This window comes from Plectropomus leopardus, chromosome 13 (assembly GCF_026936395.1).
Source record: "Plectropomus leopardus strain MGB_pleo_1.0 chromosome 13, ASM2693639v1, whole genome shotgun sequence".
Lineage (NCBI taxonomy): Eukaryota > Metazoa > Chordata > Actinopteri > Perciformes > Serranidae > Plectropomus > Plectropomus leopardus.
The window spans coordinates 720,423-740,000 of record NC_142188.1 but is presented as its reverse complement, the minus strand read 5'-3'; the positions used below and the strand labels follow the sequence as shown (position 1 = coordinate 740,000).

The window sequence follows — 19,578 nt, the reverse complement described above, 5'->3', positions numbered from 1 at the left end:
GCTGTTATTGATCAGCTGTTAGTGATCAGCTGTTATTGATCAGCAGTTATTGATCAGATTGATCAGCTGTTAGTGATCAGCTGTTATTGATCAGCAGTTATTGATCAGATTGATCAGCTGTTAGTGATCAGATTTTATTGATCAGCAGTTATTGATCAGATTGATCAGCTGTTAGTGATCAGCTGTTATTGATCAGCTGTTATTGATCAGATTTTACTGATCAGCTGTTATTGATCAGCTGTTACTGATCAGCTGTTAGTGATCAGCTGTTATTGATCAGCTGTTATTGATCAGATTTTACTGATCAGCTGTTATTGATCAGCTATTACTGATCAGCTGTTAGTGATCAGCTGTTATTGATCAGATTTTATTGATCAGCTGTTAGTGATCAGGGTCGACAGATTATCGGTCCGGATGATTATCGGAGCCAAGTGATGTCGGTCCGTGTTTGAAAGGGTTAAAAAAAGATGTTTTATATGAAATGTTAAAATGAGACTCACGTTTCCATGAAGGTCCGTGTTCAGCAACATGACAGCGCAGGTCAGAGTGTGGACGCTGTCTGAGGGACAGAAAGAGACACAGGTGAGGACCAAGGACACGACACACGGGTCAAATCAGAAGCCTGCAGACACAGACGGACAGGAAGAGAGCTGGCCCTAATTACGCTTTAATTACACTTTATTTATGCTTTATTACGCTTTAATTACACTTTATTTATGCATTAATTAGGCTTCATTTACTCTTTATTAACGCTTTATTTACGCTTTAATAAAACCATTACGCTTTAATTACGCTTCATTTACAGTTTTGCCAGTTCAACAAAAAAAAAAAATCAAAAATTTTGAAGGACATAAATTTAAAAAAAAGAAAAAATGTTTCCTTAAAAATATTCCCCAAAATTTCTGTCATATGCTGGATGAAGCATGCTGTAAAGCCGTTTGAGGCAAAATACGATTTTAGATATTGGACCTTATAAATTAAATTTCATTTAAAATTGAATAAAGAAGGACGAGGCGGTGTAACAGCGTGAGCTCAGGGACGACAATGTTTCAGCTGCTGAGACGAGTTCAACAACTGGACAGACGGGAGGACAGACGAGTGGACAGACGGGTGGACAGACGGGTGGACAGACGGGTGGACAGGTGGACAGGTGTACCTTCGGTGGCGGCGGTGAGACTCTCGGGGTTACACTGTCTGTACCTCCTGGAGAACTGAGCGAGGACTCTCTCTCTCTCCTGCGTCTCTCCCATCAGAGCGAAGCGACTCAGAAACGTCCTGAAAACACAAAACGCACAGCAGCTCTGTGATTGGCTGGCAGTCGGAGAGGTGCACCCTGGGAGCTGTAGTTGTCTGACTGAATGTGACGGACTGACCTGAGCGCCTGATCGATGGTCAAACCGCTGAAGTGGAAGTTGCTGAGATATTCCTCCGCCACCATCTGACTGAAATCGTTGCTGCGGAGACAAACAGGACGCTGAGTATCGGACCGGGACACGCTGACCACGTAACACACACACACACGCACGCACGCACGCACACGCACACGCACACACACACACACACACACACACACACACACACACACACTGACTTCTTCCCAAGGTGTCGAGCCACGTCAGACTTCCTGAAGCCGTCCAGGTTGTAGAGGCGTTTGGCGAGACGTTTGGCCGCCTGCAGGTCGGGCTTCGTGCCGTTGGCCAGCCCCTCGTCGCTGCCGCCGAGCGCCAGACGCTCCGCCACGTCGGCCTGCGGGTACAGCAGCTCGGGGGGACGGTTCACCGGACGCTCCCTGACGACACACAAACAAACACACAGATATTATTTCGGGACTTTCAGGTCCCGTTTTGTTCTGCTGATGAACCGAAGAGACGAGATTCCTGCTTCCTGTTCTCAGAGTTCCTCCTTTAAACGGCGGCAGGTCGCTGCAGACATGACGGCGTGAGGAGGAGCCCAGGGAGGGTCCATTCAACGAAAAAATAAAAAACAAAAAAATAAGTTAGGTTGGTGTTAAAGTGTCTCAAATCAGTCTTACAGGATGTCTCTCGTACGGCGCTCATCACGTCACACGGATCAGGACAGTGTCATCAAATCATCTTTAAAACATTTTTTACCTTTACATTTTTGGCAATTTTTATTCTTTAAAAAAAAAATTCAAAAAAGTCTGGTGATTCATAAAGAAAAATGTAAGTTTTTCTTTTCTTTAAACATTTTTGGCAATGTTTTTTTCTTTAAAAAATTAAACGTTGGCAATTTTTTTTGGGGGGGGGTGCAATTTTTCAATTATTTTGTGATTCTTTGTTTTCATTTTTTGTAACTTTTTTAAAAACTATGGCAATTTATTTTTTGACAATGTTTCTTCATTTTTTGTGATTTTTTTTCTTTCAAAAGATTTGTTTTTCAAATTTTAAAAAAAGTGATTGATTTTTTCTTCAAAACTGCCGTTTCTTTTCCTTCAAAAATGTTAAGTGAATTTTTTAAGAAAACCTGGTGATTCATTATTTTCTTTAAAATGGTTTGATGATTTTTAAAGATCTTTTTTTTCTTTAATGCTTTTTGGCTTTTTTTTTTTTTTTTTTGGCTATTTTCTTTTTTCAGCTTTAGAAAAAAAGTCACCGAAATGTCACCATTTCTCAGCCAGAAACCGTTATAACAGAAATTATTGTTTGAGTTTCACATTTCTGACGCTCCCTGAAAACATCTCTTTTTAAAATACAAGTTTGTGAGACAAAATTTTCATGACTTCTGCAAAACTTTCAGGTTATATTCAGAACAAAAGATCCAGGCCTGGAAATAAACCTGCAGCTGAAGCTGTCCCTGATGCAAATGCACCCAAATCTGATGAAAAGCAGCTCCAACATTTTCATTCATCGCTCTGTGATCTCGCTGCATCACTGGATGTGGTCGCGTTTCCCTGAAAAGCCTCTCGGTCTATTTATAGCCGCTGCATCGACCAGCGTTCCCTCGGGATCGATACTCTCTCATTCACTCAGTCCGGCCGAGCCGAGGACGATTATTCTGAGTTTAGACGCACCTTTCTGCCGCTGAGACGTCCTCCATCAGCTCCTCGTCGCCGCCTCGCTCTCAATCAACTGACTTTTGAAACGTGAGCCGGCCGTCAGGAGGAAGTGAAGTCAGAGTTGTGAATGAAAGTGAGAAGTGGCCGAACCTCAGCGTGGCCTCGGCGTCTACTTCCCTTAACGAACCGCAGCTTCCCCTCAGAGGATCAGCTGATTCAGGTAAACAGCACCAGTGACAGACGAGAGGCGGAGAAACACCGTGCGCTCTCTCTGCTCTGCTGCCAAAGTCCTGCTCTCTGCGCCTCAGCTACAAGTACAAAAGGTACCAGAGTACACTCACTATCCCAAAATAAAAGTGTTCACGCTGCAGAATATATATTTGATATTATTGTGTTACTCTGCAACACAGCTTTGAAGTTGTTAACCCTTTTCTTGCAGAAATTCAGTAAAAGCTGCCAAGAAATTGACCTAAAAAATGTGTTTTAAAAAGGGTTAGGTTATTTGAAAATAAAAAAAGAGAAAAATTATTATTATTATCATTTTATATTTAAAATCATGTTACAGAAAAAAATGTATACAGAGATTTTTTTTAATTGTATGCCCTTTTTTCCCGTCACTTTTTTTTGTTTGTTTTTTGCTTTTTTTCAGGTAATTTAATTGTAACTTTTTAAAAAATTAAATCCTTGCCAATTTTGGGGCCATGTGTGAAGAACAAACTGTTGACTGTTTAAAAACCAACAGTCATTTCTGTTTTTACAGTTTCTGGTTGATAACAGGTGTCATTTTGATGAATTGTCATGGTAACGTCACACAGTGTAAAGGTCAGGATTCATTTTAAGGAATGGGAGCGTTTTTTTTTCTGTCATTTTTTAGATGAAAAAAAAACCTCATGAATATAAAACCTTTCAGAAAAATAACAGAAAAAAGAAGATGCACGGTTAAGCGGCGGGTGTGTGGGACGGACAATTTCTCGTTCACAGTGACTTCCTGAAGAGAGGGAACGCCGAATAAAAGCCGCTCGAGTGTGTGTGTGTGCAGTGTTTCCTGGTGTGTGAATGAGTCCGGATGTCTCTGTCGCCGTGTCCTTCCTCCACCGACACAAAGCCATTCATCCCGGACAGAAATAACCCCCTCACTCCACCGGACGCCAGGAAACGCTTGTCTTAATTTTACCCAGCGGTCGGCGGGGGGGGGCGGTCCGTCTCTGATTCAACAGTTTTACTACGTTTACAAAACAAAATCATAGCGTTTCTCATTTTTAAAAGTCAAACATCCGGCGAAAAGCTGCAATTACGTCTAAAAGGGTTAAAATAATCACAAGTTCACCTGAGAGTCTAATGTTGTTTGGCCTCAAATTTTACTGTTAAAATGATCAAAAACTCAGTCAAAGAAGCTTATAAAACATCGTCTAATTGGCTAACTATTGAGGTTGTGTTTTTGTCAAAAGCTTTTAGCACGATTTTCATGAAACTTGGCGGACGAACGAAGCGAAAATGACAGTTGTCTTAAGCATCTGAACTTGACGGATAGGTACACTAGCCAGAAGGATTTTCAGAAAGAAGATGAGAAGAAACTGCAAAGAGACACAAAAAAACTACAAAAAAGGACAAAACAACCACAAACCACAAAAAATTGACTCCAAATAGACACAAAACCACAAAAATGGAGGCAAAACGACCACAAAGTGCGTGTTTCAGTACCCAAACCATCATACTATATCGAACGCCAGGGATTCTCGATAATATCAACACGACATCGGTATCGCCCGATACCCGCTTTAAAATTAACTATGCTTTGTCTCATTTTGCACAATAAATCAATATCACATCCAAAGAGACGTGGAGATCACTGAAATTAGGAGGAAAATGTGGAATATTGTGCATCCACAGCAACATGACCTGAGACAACCACAAACCACCCAAAAAAGAGACAAAATGAATCTGAAGAGACGCAAAACCAAAAAAGATGCACAGTGCCTGAGGAGACACAAAACCACCAAAAGAAAAATACTGACTTTGAAGAAACAACAAAAAATACAAAAAGACTTTAAAGAGACTCAAAACAACCAAAGAAAGACACAAAATGACTTTCAGGGGACACAAAAAAAGACAAAAAATTACTCCAACAAACACAAAACAAGACTCAAACTGGGGCGTCGGTGGCTGAGTGGATAAAGCAGGCAGTGTCCTCGCCGCAGCGGCCTCGGGTTCGACTCCCACTCGAGGCCCTTTGCTGCATGTCGTCCCCGCTCTCTCTTATCTGTCCTATCTAATAAAAAGGCTAAAATGCCAAAAAACAACCTTTGAAAAAACAAGACTCAAACTAACTTTGACAGACACGAAACCAAGAAAGATACAAAAAGACTTCGAAGAGACACAAACAACCAAAGAAAGACACGAGATGACTTTAAGGAGACAGAAAAAAAAGACACAAAATTACATCCAAGAGACACAAAACCACCAAACAATTACATGAAATGACTTTGAAGAGACACAAAACATCCAGAAAAGATACCAAAAGACTTCAAAGAGACAAATACAATTAAAAAAGACAGACGGGCTCAAACCAACACGAAATGATCTCAAAGAGACACAACACCAGCACAAAGTCTGCGTCCTGCTCGTCTCTGCAGCAGAGGTGGTGGGGCCCCTCACATATCTGTGCCCAGGGGCCCACTGTCTCTAAGTATGTCCATGTATTACCTGTAATACCTGCATGTATTTACCTCTCACACTACAAACTGTTATTCTGACAGAAGCCTGAAAATTGACAAAACTCAACACTGAGCTCAACAAAGACTCAAACTGCAGCACAGAAACCCGAAAAAAAGATCCTTGAGCCAAATTCTTTAAATATCTGCTTCATCGTAACCAAAGAAACAGCAGATGTGGACCAGAATAAAAGACGCCGACGGTCTGAGCGCGCAGACAGAGAGAGGACGACAACAAGACAGAAAAGACCAATGATGAAAAGAGAAAAGACGGGAACAAATATAGAGAAAGAAGAAAGAGCAGGAGACACACACACTGTTATTTTCCAGGGCGTGTCACTCAGCCTTCATTCATCCCGTCTGAAACCACAACAACCCCGAAACCAGCACGACGTCTCACTTCCTGTCTCAGGCTCACTGCGTCCTGCTGAAAACCTCTTTAAACTTTCATCTGTCGTTTCCAAAAAAAAAAAAACCAGCCCAACGACAAACTGCAGGACACTGTGACTCTGCTGGGGACTATTTTCAGCGGCGGATGAATCCACATCAGTAGCAGCAGTGAGTGTCAGCAGGACGGAGAACAACCTGAGCTGCTGGTGGTGATGGAGCGTCTGCTTTCACGTGTCCTGCGGTCTGCCGCCACCGCGAACGTCCCCAAAATCTCAGGTTCAAACCAGCTCCACGAGCTGTGTCACTAATACGAGAGCCGATCGCCGTCCGACCCGGGAAACACACACCGACGGTGGACCAAAACTCAAGTCCAGCAAAGACACCTGAAGCCGGATTCACCGAAAAAAGTTGGACAGAATACATCGTTCTCCAAAATCTTCGGTTACACCTGCCGAGACATCGGCCTCGTGCAGCAACGCTCTGAAATTTATCTCAGATTACCCACAAACCTCACAAAATACTGGAAACGTCCTTTAATTCTAGAAATGTCTTAAAATCCCAGAAATGTCTTAAAATCCCAGAAATGTCTTAAAATCCCAGAAATGTCCAAAAATCCTACAAATGTCCAAAACTCTAAAAACATACCAAAATCAAAGAGATGAAACCTCACAAAAACCATAGAAATGTCTTAAAATCTCATAAATATCTCAAAATCCCATTAATGTCTTTAAATCCGAGAAATGTCCAAAAATCCTACAAATGTCCTAAAATCGGGAAAATGTCCTAAAATCCTTAGAAAAGTCTTAAAATCCTAAAAATCCGATAAATGTCCAGAAGTCCTAAAATTCTATAAACGTCCTAAAATCCTAGAAATGTCTTAAAACCCTCGAAATGTCCTCAGAGCGGCTGCATTTCCTGCAGCTTTCAGCCTGAAATCGTCTTCGTCTATCGTCTATCTTCTGGTGCCTAAACTGAACTACGTTAAGGCTGCTCAAACGTAAATTCTGGTGTGGCGTCTTTCTTCCGGTGAAGCCCGCGGCCCTCAGGGCGCCGCCCGTTGACCCTCAGGGCGCCGCCCGTCGACCCTCAGGGCGCCGCCCGTCGACCCTCAGGGCGCCGCCCGTCCGGTGCTGTCGGCGGTGACTTCAGCCCTCAGGCCTGCGTGAGGATCCACAGCTCGATCTTTGACAGATGCTCAGGCGCAGAAACTGCAGCAGACTTCCTCCCAAACTGCAGAGGAGCCGCTCCGCCTGCAGCGCCTCGAATCCGGCGCCGAGGCCGCGCTCGCCGGAGAGCTCGGCGAAGGCTCATTATGGATTCTGTTTGAAGAGACGCAGAGCGAAGCCTCGGAGCGCAGACGGTTTGTGCTGAATCAGCTCTCAGATCAGCAGCTTCACTCCCAAACTCAGCACACACAAACAGGACCGGCACAACCGGGACCCGGCTCTACCGGGAGCTCTGGGCCGGCTCTAGGCACGGACACGGGGGGACACGGGGGGACACGGGGGACACGGGGGACACGGGGACACAGGGGGACAATGACCCCCAAATTATAAACCTGCCCCACAAACACCAAGCATGGGCATCTTTAACCCGAATGACTCAGACTTTGAGCGGATTTTGTCACAAAGATACTCAACTTTCTCACACATTTCCAGGATTTTAGGACATTTCCAGGATTTTTAGAAAGTTTTTAGGATTTAAGGACATCTCTCAAATTTTAGGACATTTCTCGGATTTAAAACAGTTCTCAGATTTTAGGACCATCTAAGGTTCTTCAACGTCTCACTGACTTTAAGACATTTGTAGGATTTTAAATGTCGTAAGGATTTGGGGACATTTCTCAGACATAAGGACATTTGTAGGATTTTAGAAAGGATTTATAGGACATTTTCAGGGTTTCTCAAATTTGAGGACATTTCTCTGATCTTAGGACATTTTTAGGGTTTTAGAACATTTTTAGGATTTTAGGACATTTCTAGGATTTTTAGAAAGTTTTTAGGATTTAAGGACATGTCTCAAATTTTAGGACATTTCTCAGATCTTAGGACCATGTAGAATTTTAGAACGTCTCACCGACTTTAGGACGGTTCGAGAATTTTAGACATTTCTTTTTTTTTCTTTTTTTTTTTTAGGATTGAAGGACATTTTCAGGATTTTAAGACATTTCTCAAATCTGAGGACATTTCTCTGATCTTATGACATTTTTAGGATTTAGGGACATTTCTAAGATTTAAGAACATTTCTCTGACTTTAGGAAATTTCTAGGATTTTAGAAAGTTTTTAGGATTTTTGGACACTTCTCAGATTTTAGGATATGTCTCGGATTTAATTATGTTTCTAAGGTTTAAGGACATTTCTCAGATTTTGAGACACTTAGGATTTTAAAAAAATTTCAGGACTTTTTTTTCAGATTTTAGGACATTACCAGGATTTTCGAACATTACTCGGGTTTGAAATGTTTTTAGGTTTTGGGATATTTCTCAGACATTTCTAAGATTTCAGAATGTTTTATTATTATTGTTTGCATGTTTCTTGTTTTTTTATTCACAATTTTCTTTTTTTCTCCTCATTTTCCAGTTATTTTCTAGAAATGTCGTAAAAAAATGTGGCTATTTCTCGTTGCGTTGCTCGCCGCCCTCCGATGTTTTTTTTCTTTAACTGGAGCGAGCTAATTTGCTCAGGTTTCAAAGGGTTAAACCAGAGGACGGAGCAGATTCTGGACGGACGTTTAGAGTCTTTTCTGCTGAAACTGAACCAAATATTCAAAGTTTAAAAGCAAACTCAGGACTCGGTTTTAGCTGTTGGCTTTTAACTGAACTTTATCTGTATTTATACATTTTTGTCTGTTTCAGTTTTACTGCTGTGATCATTTTATTATTTTTTACATACTTATTTATAATTTTCTTTTGTGCTATTTTTCTGTCATTTAGTTTTTATTTACAGTTTGAGTATTTTACTTTTTTATCTTTTATTAATATTATCATTTTATTTATTAATGTATTTGTTTATTTACTTATTTATTCATCAATATTTTTATATCAACAAACCACCTGTGCAGCTCTACGCAGCTTTTTAGCCTCTTTCAGCAGCTAGTTTTGGTTTTGTGGCACACTTCCTGTCTGGTCCATGAAATTATTTCTTTGGAAAAAGGCACTGAGTCAACTAAAACTAAAAATAATTTACCAACAAACTGCAAGAAATTAGTGAAAAGGTGACGAGAAAATGACCTCAATTGCATTTTAAGCTGCATGTTTAACTTTAAAAACATTTCTTTTTCTTTCTTTTCAATTTAATTATTTAATTATAATTTAAATTGTGAAATATCTATTCTGTGAGCTTGGAGAAGAAATGAAAATGTGTTTTTTAATCTCTGGGTTAATGCGCGGCCCCGAGCGGCGGACTCACCTGTACACGGCCGGGTACGGCGGGGCGTACAGGTACCTGTCCTCCAGGGCCCCGCCCCCCCAGCACAGCAGGTAGCCGGCCATGTCGGTGTGGCCCCGCCCACTGTCACGCTGTCACCCTGTGATGTCACAGAGAGCGAGAGCCGCCGCCAGTCAGCCCACATCGAAGAGAGGGAGGAGGAGTCACCGGGGGAAACGGAGCGACGTCATGAATCCGACGACGTCACAACAGCTGGACTCTGCGTCATCGTGTGTTTCCTGTCTGCCTCCGTCCTGTTTTCCTGCGTCAGCAGCGGCGGCGGCTCCTCTAATCCGTCTGCTTTCAGTCGTCTGCTTCAGTTTTCCTCCTCGCTGCTCTGCCACCTCCTCCTCTCTCCTCCTCTCTCCTCCACGTCTGTCTCTTTTAAAAACGTCCACGCCGGCTTTTTCTCTCAACAACTTCGCTGCACAACTTTCTCTCTTTGTGGTGGAGCTTCTCCTCCCTCCTCTCTCGTCCATCGGCTGCTTATTTTCCTCCACAGAGCGAGGAGGAGGAGGAGGAGGAGGAGGAGGAGGAGGTATGCGTTTCCTCCCTGTTTGACCCGGGACGCCCCTCCTCCTCCTCCTCCCTCTGTCCTCTCCTTCCCCTCTTTGTCTCCTCTTACCTTCCTCTCACTCATCGACCTTCCTGGAAGTTTGTATCCGAGCTCCGCTCTCACAAACACCCGCAGCCAGAAACTACGGCAACGAGCCAGTGAAACTACAGCGCCACCAAAACACCCGCCTGACTTCACTCACCACTGAGAAGAGACTGAAACACCAACATTTTTAACCCTTTCAGTCTGAGCACATTTGTTCGATGTCCTTCAAAAACACGGGGAGAAGGCAGCATCAGCTTAACAAGACACGGCCCGGAAATATGTCAAAAAAATTGTAAATTAAAAAAATTTTTTTAAAAAAGACACAAGAAATTAAATTAAAATCAAATAAATATTGAATTAATTATTTAAATTATTTTTTAAATTAAATTTGAATAAACACTTAATTGATCATCTGTAAATGTAATTTTAAGTTTTTAATTTTTAAGTTTTTAAGTTTTAAAATAAACTTAAAACTTAAAATTAATTTTTTTTATTTAACCTTAATTTTGAATTTTAATTAATATTTAATTTATTATTGCTTAATTAATGAAGGTTTTGAAATTTTTTTCAAACACAAGGAGGGAGAACAACATCACCTCAACAAACATCTCAGTAATTATCTTTATTTTTTTTCAGTAATAAATTAAATACTTATTTAAATCCAATGTTTCTATTTTGTTTATGTGGATTTTTTTATTTATCATAACAATTAGATTAAAAAAATATTTATTAAAATATAAATATAAAATAAAATATAATTATTAAAACTTTGCTCTTTGACTTTTCATATAGTGATGATTAATATCATCAACAATACGACGATCAGACACTGAAGGAACGTGAGGAGGTCAAAGGTCACAGCAGCCAGACAGCAGATGGAAAACATCCACAGAGAGGAGGAGGAGGAGGAGGAGGAGGAGGAGGAGGGGGAGAGGAGGAGAGAAAGAGGAGAGGAGGAAGAGGAGGAAGAGGAGGAGAGGAGGAAGAGGAGGAGGAGGAGGAGGAGGAGGAGGAGGGAAAGAGGGGAGGAGGAAGAGGAGGAGGAGGAGGGGGAGGAGGAGGAGGAGGAGAGAAGGAGAGAAAGAGGAGAGGAGGAAGAGGAGGAGAGGAGGAAGAGGAGGAGGAGGAGGAGGAGGAGGAGGGAAAGAGGAGAGGAGGAAGAGGAGGGAGAGGAGGAGGAGGAGGAGGAGGAGAGAAGGAGAGAAAGAGGAGAGGAGGAAGAGGAGGAAGAGGAGGAGAGGAGGAAGAGGAGGAGGAGGAGGAGGAGAGGAGGAAGAGGAGGAGGAGGAGAGAAGGAAGAGGAGGAGGAGGAGGAGGAGGAGGAGGAGACGGAGGGGAGAAAGAGGAGAGGAGGGGAGGAGGAGGTTGTTTTCTGACAGGAGTGGGAGGTCTGTCTCTGTCTGTCTCTGAAACTCTGGCTGAATGAATCCATCTGGAATTTCCCTCCACAGGCTGATAAAACTGTGTGTGTGTGTGTGTGTGTGTGTGTGTGTGTGTGTGTGTGTGTGTGTGTGTGTTGTTTGGGTGTGTGTGTGTGTGTGTGTGTGTGTGTGTGTGTGTGTGTGTGTGTGTGTGTGTGTGTGTGTGTGTGTGTGTGTGTGTGTGTGTGTGTGTGTGTGTGTGTGTTTGGGTGTGTGTGTGTGTGTGTGTGTGTGTGTGTTGTTTGGGTGTGATCGTGTCTGAATTTCTCAGTTCTGCTTTCAGGAAACTTTCCCTGAGGTTCCATTTGTTTTCAGCGGGGAACAATAAAGTTTGTGTTTGAATTTGAATTCTCTGTGTGTGTGTGTGTGTGTGTGTGTGTGTGTGTGTGTGTGTGTGTGTGTGGACACACCCAGTGGAGGGAGGCCAAAGGAAAACAGTGAACTCCTCCACACTGAATTCTCTGTGCAGCAGCTTCACTTTTCACTTCAGTCCTTCAAAATCTGAACGACTTTAACCTGAACGACTTTAACCTGAACGACTTTAACCTGAACGACTTTAACCTGAACGACTTTCACCTGAACGACTTTAACCTGAACGACTTTAACCTGAACGACTTTCACCTGAACGACTTTAACCTGAACGACTTTCACCTGAACGACTTTAACCTGAACGACTTTAACCTGAACGACTTTAATCTGAACGACTTTCACCTGAACGACTTTCACCTGAACGACTTTAACCTGAACGACTTTAATCTGAACGACTTTAACCTGAACGACTTTCACCTGAACGACTTTAACCTGAACGACTTTAACCTGAACGACTTTAACCTGAACGACTTTCACCTGAACGACTTTCACCTGAACGACTTTCTCAGTATTTCAAAACGTACTCACTATTGTTCTTTTTACGGCACTAAATGTATGTGAAAGCTGTAGTTATTACATATTTTATTTGCGGTGAATCTACGCAGCAAAATAATTAAATGAGCTCCGTCTTCACCGGCTGCAACATTAAACTGATCCGCACCTTATTCAGGGTTCCTGGAAAAACCTGAAAAACCCTGCAGTTTCAAAGTGCCGCTGTCCGGTCCTGAGAGTCGTTCCAGTTTGTTGACAGTAATCTTTCACTTCATGTAAAAAAACAGCAACCTAATTTCCGTAGCTGTCCGTGTCGCGTCGCTCTGAGATACAACAGTTAAAACCAGCCAGTCGGATTTGTCGCTCAGTTTTGGGACGTTAGTTGCTCGTCACGCTCTTCTTTTGACAGAAATGGGGTCTCAAAGGGTTAAGTGTGTTTTGGTGCTGATAGTTTTGCATTTGTGAGCAGTCTGAGCACGCTGCCTTCAGATATCAGAGAAGCCGCATTAATAAATATTATTAAAATAACACTTCAGACTGTAACTGGCTGCTGCTGCACCGCTTTGAAATGTTTTTCTTCGATTTTAAAAGCTCTATTTTTAGGCTTATTAATAATGTCAGTTTGCATTGTCACTTGATGTGTTTATTTTTATATATTTCATATAATTATATATATTTTATATTTTTAGCTCACTGTCCCTGCAGCTCTGTTAATAAACTCAACTCAAATACTGAACTAATCATTCTGTGCATTAAATTTATCCTTATTTTATCTTACTTTCACTAATATTATCAAATTGATTTTACCCATTTGAAGATGAATTCTATTTTTTCTGTTCTTATTTTCTTTTATTTTTACATGCAGGTTTTATTTCCTCTTTTTGCACGCTGCGTGTTTTGTATGAAAGGTGCAATGCTAATAAAGTTTATCATTATTGTGATTATCGCCTGTGAGGCTCCTGCAGCTGCAGCAGCTCGGAGATAAACGCTGCCGCTTTAAACAAAGGCCTCCTGAGCGCTGAGTCACACACGTGGAGGCAATACGAACGAGATGCTGACTCACCGTTAAACACAGGCCTCACAGGCTCTGTAACAGCAGAGCAGCAGCTCCACCGAAGACTGAACCAGGAGGGACCAGAACTGACCCCCAAACCGTCTCAGACCGGGAGAGCCCCAGAGGGGATCCGATCACCGAGCTCACCTTTCAGCCGCTCGGACCCCGCTCTCTCCCCTTTTCTTTGTTTTTAAATTTAAATATCTATCACTTTTGGGTAATTTTTTAATGAAAAAATTTAGTTGCTATTCTTTGGGCGCAATATTCAAGGAAATCATTTGGGCTTTTTTCTTCATTTTGGGTTTTTTTTTAAGAAAATATTTTATCAACTTTTTTTCCCTTTTTTAATTTTTGGAGGTTTTTAAATAAACATTTTGCATTTTCTAATTTTATTTTTGGCAATTTCTGAATTTTGTTAATTTTTTCAAGAAACTATTTGGCAATTGTTTTTTCTCTATTCATTTTTGGTGGTTTTTAAGGGCAACATTTTGCCATTTTTTGTTGTTATTGTTTTGGGGGTTATTTGTTTTTTTTTTTCATTTTTGGCGATTTTTAAAAAAACATATTTGCTTTTTTATTTGGGTGTTTTTTGAAGTTTTTTGAAGACTTTGGTGATTGTTTTTTTTTTTTTTTAATTTTTGGTGATTTTTAAAGAAATTATTTTTGCCAATTCTTTTTAACCTTTTCAACAGTTTTGAATAAAACATTTTGGTGATTCTATTTAGGGTGATTTGGTGTTTTTTAAATTTTTTGTGTGTTTTTCAAAATTGCATTTTGCCATTTCTTTCTTTTTATATTTATGATTTGTGCGATTTTTAAATTAAACATTTTGACTTTTTAACTGTAATTTTTGAAGAAAATATTTTGGCAATGTGGCAGTGTTTTTTTTAATTAAAGAAAACATTTTGGTGTTTTTTTTATCAAAATTAAAATCTAATTAAAATTAATTATTAAGTTTTTAATTTTGATTTTTATAGGACACATTTAGAAGTTTAGAAGAGATTTTTGAAGAAAACATTTGGGGGAAAATGCTTTAAGTGAGATAAAATGAGCTGAAATAAAACAGATATTGACAAAGTTCTTGCAGTTGAAAAAAAAAGGTAATGAATTACCAAATGATTGATTTACCAAAATATTGAAAATCGCATAATAATATACATAAAGTATCATAGTTATCATGAAACTCCTTCTGATAAAAATGAGAAAAAAGTGAAAACGCTTCAGGATTTCCGAAACACAAAGTGTGTGCCGCCTCATTACCACCTACACAATGTGTGTGTGTGTGTGTGTGCGTCTGTGAGTGTGTCTGTGAGTGTGTGTGTGTGTCTGTGAGTGTGTGTGTGTGTGTCTGAGTGTGTGTGTGCGTCTGTGTGTGTGTGTGTGTCTGTGAGTGTGTCTGTGTCTGTGAGTGTGTGTGTCTGTGAGTGTGTGTGTCTGAGTGTGTGTGTCTGTGATTGTGTGCGTGCGTCTGTGTGTGTGTGTGTGTGTGTGACTGTGAGTGTCTGTGTGTGTGTGTGTGTGTGTGTGACTGTGAGTGTGTGTGTGTGTGTGTGTGTGTGTGTGTGTGTGTGTGTGTGTGTGTGTGTGTGTGTGTGTGACTGTGAGTGTCTGTGTGTGTGTGTGACTGTGAGTGTCTGTGTGTGTGTGTGTGTGTGTGTGACTGTGAGTGTCTGTGTGTGTGTGTGTGTGTGTGTGTGTGTGTGTGTGTGTGTGTGTGTGTGTGTGTGTGTGTGTGTGTGTGTGTGTGTGTGTGTGACTGTGAGTGTCTGTGTGTGTGTATGTCTTTGTGTGTGTCTGTGAGTGTGTCTGTGAGTGTGTGTCTGTGAGTGTGTGTGTCTGTAAGTGTGTGTGTGTTCAGCTACACGTCAGACACTATAATTAAACGCATGTGTTGTCTCACAGCCACTCAAATTCTCCCACATATGCATAGAAACACACACATACACACACACAACACACACATGCATAGAAACACACACACACACACACACACACACATCATGACATCATGCATTCCTCAGTTTTAACCGTCACACAAGCTTTTCAAGAGTCAGACACAAAACGTCTCCACAGCGCTAAAATGTCCTCGGACACAAAGACGTCCTCACTTTCCAAACACACCTGCAGGAAGTGGGGACCGAACAGGACGTCCTCACTTCACTAAGATGTCCTCACAAAGACACAAACACACACACACACACACACACATGCCGTAAACATGAAGCGTAACCACCTCGTGTCTCTGGTGACACCGTGTGGCCGATCAGTGTCACTGCAGCAGCTTCACTCACATTTATTCACATTTACGACTGTTCGTATCTGACATACATTTTAAATAAAGCTTTCTTTTTTGATTGTTTGATTTTAACAAAATTTTTTTCAGAAATGTTCATGTTAACCAACGTTTTAAGGAAAATCACAGCTGGTGAAAAGGTATTTAAATGAGTGTTTCCTAAACTATGAAGGATCATTTATATGGAGAATTAAAATGTACTTAAGTAACAAATAAATAAATAAATACATATGGAAATAAGTAAATGAATAAAAAAATGTAGAAATAAATAAATGATGGAATTACTAAATAAGTGAATCAATCAATAAATAAAAAAATGTGCAGGAAGAAAGAAAGAAAGACAGAAAGAAAGAAATATGATTGTAAATAAATAAAAAAATTAATTAATATAGAAATTAATGAGTAAATATAGAATAATTAGATAAGTAAATAAATATCAAAATAAATAAAATATATGTGAAAATTATTAAATGCTGGAATAACTAAACAAATAAAATAAAAAAAATAAAATTTGATAAAATTTGAAATGAAAAGAAGAGTTAAACTCTGTTGCTCATGTCGTCGTGAATACTGATGGTATTTAGAAAAAAGCATCCTGATTAGTGGAATATTAAATAAAATATCATAAAATATAATTTAATATAACATCAGTGTAAAGCCGTCCTGTTCGAGCTCGAGATAAATTAAACAGAGAGCCGTCAGACAGAACAAAAACTCTCCGCAGCTACTTGAGCTCAGAAAGTCTTCACGGAAACTTTTCATTTTAACGGTTAAAATTATCGTTACAAGAAAAGTCGGAAAACAAGAGCAAATAAACGCCGACGGCGTTCACCGTCGCTGCACAAAATAACCACAACAGCGCAGACGGCTGCAGCACTGATTCACAGCTTCACGCCGCCGCGGAGCACGCCGACAGGAAACGGCCTTAAAGGTCACCGCGGACGACATCAGCGGACTCACCTGGGGCTGCTGTGGAGCGACGGCGCCGAGCTCGCCTTGCGGAAGCCGTCTTTGAGGATGGAGCGCCGCCACGACTCCTTCTCCGACTTGGAGCGAACCGGAGGGCCGTGGTCGTCTTTGGAGCCGCCGCGGAGTCCCGCCCCCGAGGCACTGAGGGTGAGTTCGGAGCGGGACGTCTCTGAGGGGGCGGCGGGGTCGGGCCGGGCCAGCGGGGCGAAGCTCAGCTCGATGATCTGCTTGGCGCTCTCGCAGATCTGACTCTGGACACACAGAGGGGGCAGCGTTACCTCACGCAGGCGCACAGGAAGTGACGGTTTCTGCTTCGCTCTCCTACCTGGATCTCCGGCGTGAGGGTGGGCAGGTCGAAGGTGAAGACGGACGTGGATCCGGAGGTCAGCAGGTCCACGCTGTCCAGGCTGCTGTAGGAGGTGCCTTTGGCGCGGTGAGACTCCATGATGCTCTCGAAGTGGCGGCTGAAAGAGTCCAGGTTGCTCTCCGACGGTCGCCGCGGGCTGCCGATGGAGATCGGAGACTTGAGGCCGCCATGAGAGTCGGACGCCGCCAACGGCCTGACAGGTAAAAACGAAACAAACAAAATAAACACCAAACTTTAAGACAGATCAGGAGACAACTGTTCCCTCACGTCCTCCAGGACTCTGTGAGACAGTTTGTCCAATATCTGGTCAACAGGATGTGTCATAAAATCTGAGAAATGTCCTAAAATATTAGAAATGTTTTAAAATCTGAGAAATGTCCTAAAATATTAGAAATGTCTTAAAATCTGAGAAATGTCCTAAAATATTAGAAATGTCTTAAAATCTGAGAAATGTCCTAAAATATTAGAAATGTCTTAAAATCTGAGAAATGTCCTAAAATATTAGATATGTCCTAAAATTCTTAAAAAAAAGTCCTAATATCCTTCAAATGTCTCAAATACCTAGAAACGTCCTAAAATCCTAAAAAAGTCCTAAAATCCCAGAATCCTAGAATCCTAGTCCTGCCTGCTGACTGGCCCCTGGCACCCTGTCATTTTGTGAAAGTGGCCCCCTGGAGTCGCAGGTCGAGCGTCCCTGCTCTGTCTCTGGTTTAGGGAAGTCCTCGGTGTCTCACCCCTTCAGCAGCAGACTGAAGACCTCGTCCTCCTCCTCGGTGGCTCGTTGTCTCTGTCTGTCCCCCAGCATGCGGACGCTGGCCCAGCTCACCACTCCTTCCTCCTCCTCCTCCTCCTCGTCCTCCTCGTCCTCCCCCTCCTCCTCCGCCCTCCCCCCGCCTGTGTGGGGTTTCGGGGAGGCGTCGGCGGGGCTGAAGCTGGAGTTTCCCAAAACGCTGCGGTTACTCCCGAACGCCGAGTCCGCCTCCTCGGCTGCCTCCGCCTCCGCCCGCATCACCTGCAGAGAAAACAACATCAGTATTTATCGATCACCGAGACGATCCGGATCAGGTAAACCAGACCTGATGACATCACCTCGTCCAGGTCGGTCTCCCTGTAGCACCGCAGCGGCACGGCGTCCAGGTCCGTCTCCGAGTATTTGATGGTGCGGCGGATGATGCCCGTCTTCGGGGTGGAGCCTCGGGGGTCAGGGCTAACCAGTTCCACCTCGATCTGCCGCACCTCGTGATGCGACGGCTTCGGAGCCTCGCTGTCCCGCCCCCTCCTCTGATTGGGCGGTTTCAGATGGAGGGAGGAGGGAGGGGTGGGGCTTGGCGAGCCGCTGGTCGGAGGTGTCGTGGACGGAGCGTCTGCGGGAGAGAAGACGTCCGTTAAAGATCATAAAACCCAGAATAAATGGAGCGCTGAAGTAACGAGTCCTAAAACGCTCAAGTCTGTTAGCAGCGTTGCACTTCGGGGTCCCTCGTCTCAAAGTCTCTGGTTTTTGGGTTTTCGGTAAAATGCCTTAAATAAGGTCTGTGGTTAAGGGCTCGAAAGATTATCGGCATAGACGATTACTGGAGCCGATATTTGGCGATTTGCAGATTATCTGTATCGGCATTTTATTTAAGAACGTGTCAGCGTAGGAGGAACTTTCACTTTGTAAATCCTCGGGGAGATATTTTATTAATTCCTTTTTAATCGAAATTTTCACTTAAATTTGTAAAACAAAAAAAACAGTTGTTGGGAACTTGCTGTATATGATGCTGAAAGTTTTGATGAAACATTTAAACAAAGTTTTCTGGAGTTTGTTATATTCCAAATTCTAAATACTGACAGAAAGTTTTCATTTTTATTGTGAATATCGGCTCCAAATATTGGTTATCCGGCTGATTAACTACTAATAACTGGTATCAATATCGGCCCTGAAAAACATCGGCCGACCCCTGCTGTGTAACACAGGCTGAAGGTATGAAGTACATCCGTATAAACACAGTTTTTGAACTTTTAGGGTTTTATGCGTCTTAAAAAAGGCGCAAGTACAAAAAGTGGCTAAATGGGCTAAATTGTGGCAGTTTTTTTTTTTGTGGCAATTTCTGTCTTTTAATTTTTCTCGGCTTTTTTGTGATTTTTTTTTCTTTAAAATTTATTGGCAAAGTTTTTTTTTCTTTCAAAACATTTGGTGATTTTTAAAGAAAACCTGCCTTTCAAATTGGGCCTGCAGGTTTGGAAATGACGCCATTTATCACAGCCAAAAACTGTTTATTATTTTGGGATTTTCAAATCCCTGACAGTTCTTTAACACCTCACGTGACATTATACATAATTGTGAAGCTAAATTCCGTGACTCTTCTAAAACTTTCAGGGAATATTCAGCTTTGCTTTTTGCAAACTCCATAATTTTCCAGGTTGGTCAGGACCGTGTGAACCCTGGTTTCACTTGCTTTAAAGACTGCCGGTGAGCTAAATAAAGAC

General features: G+C 41.9%; 1 protein-coding gene across 1 annotated transcript in view; it reads right to left on the bottom strand.

Annotated features, from left to right (window-relative positions):
* The window catches only part of psda (pleckstrin and Sec7 domain containing a), a 62,202-nt gene that overhangs the window by 25,560 nt on the left and 17,064 nt on the right, over positions 1-19,578 (bottom strand). The window contains exons 4-11 of the mRNA XM_088086900.1: positions 18,199-18,473; positions 17,844-18,121; positions 17,068-17,302; positions 16,734-16,993; positions 1,592-1,789; positions 1,374-1,454; positions 1,157-1,275; positions 501-559 (exon numbers count right to left, since the gene is read on the bottom strand). Of these exons, the coding sequence (XP_087943026.1) occupies positions 501-559; positions 1,157-1,275; positions 1,374-1,454; positions 1,592-1,789; positions 16,734-16,993; positions 17,068-17,302; positions 17,844-18,121; positions 18,199-18,473 (1,505 nt within the window). The remainder of the gene's footprint in view (positions 1-500; positions 560-1,156; positions 1,276-1,373; positions 1,455-1,591; positions 1,790-16,733; positions 16,994-17,067; positions 17,303-17,843; positions 18,122-18,198; positions 18,474-19,578) is intronic.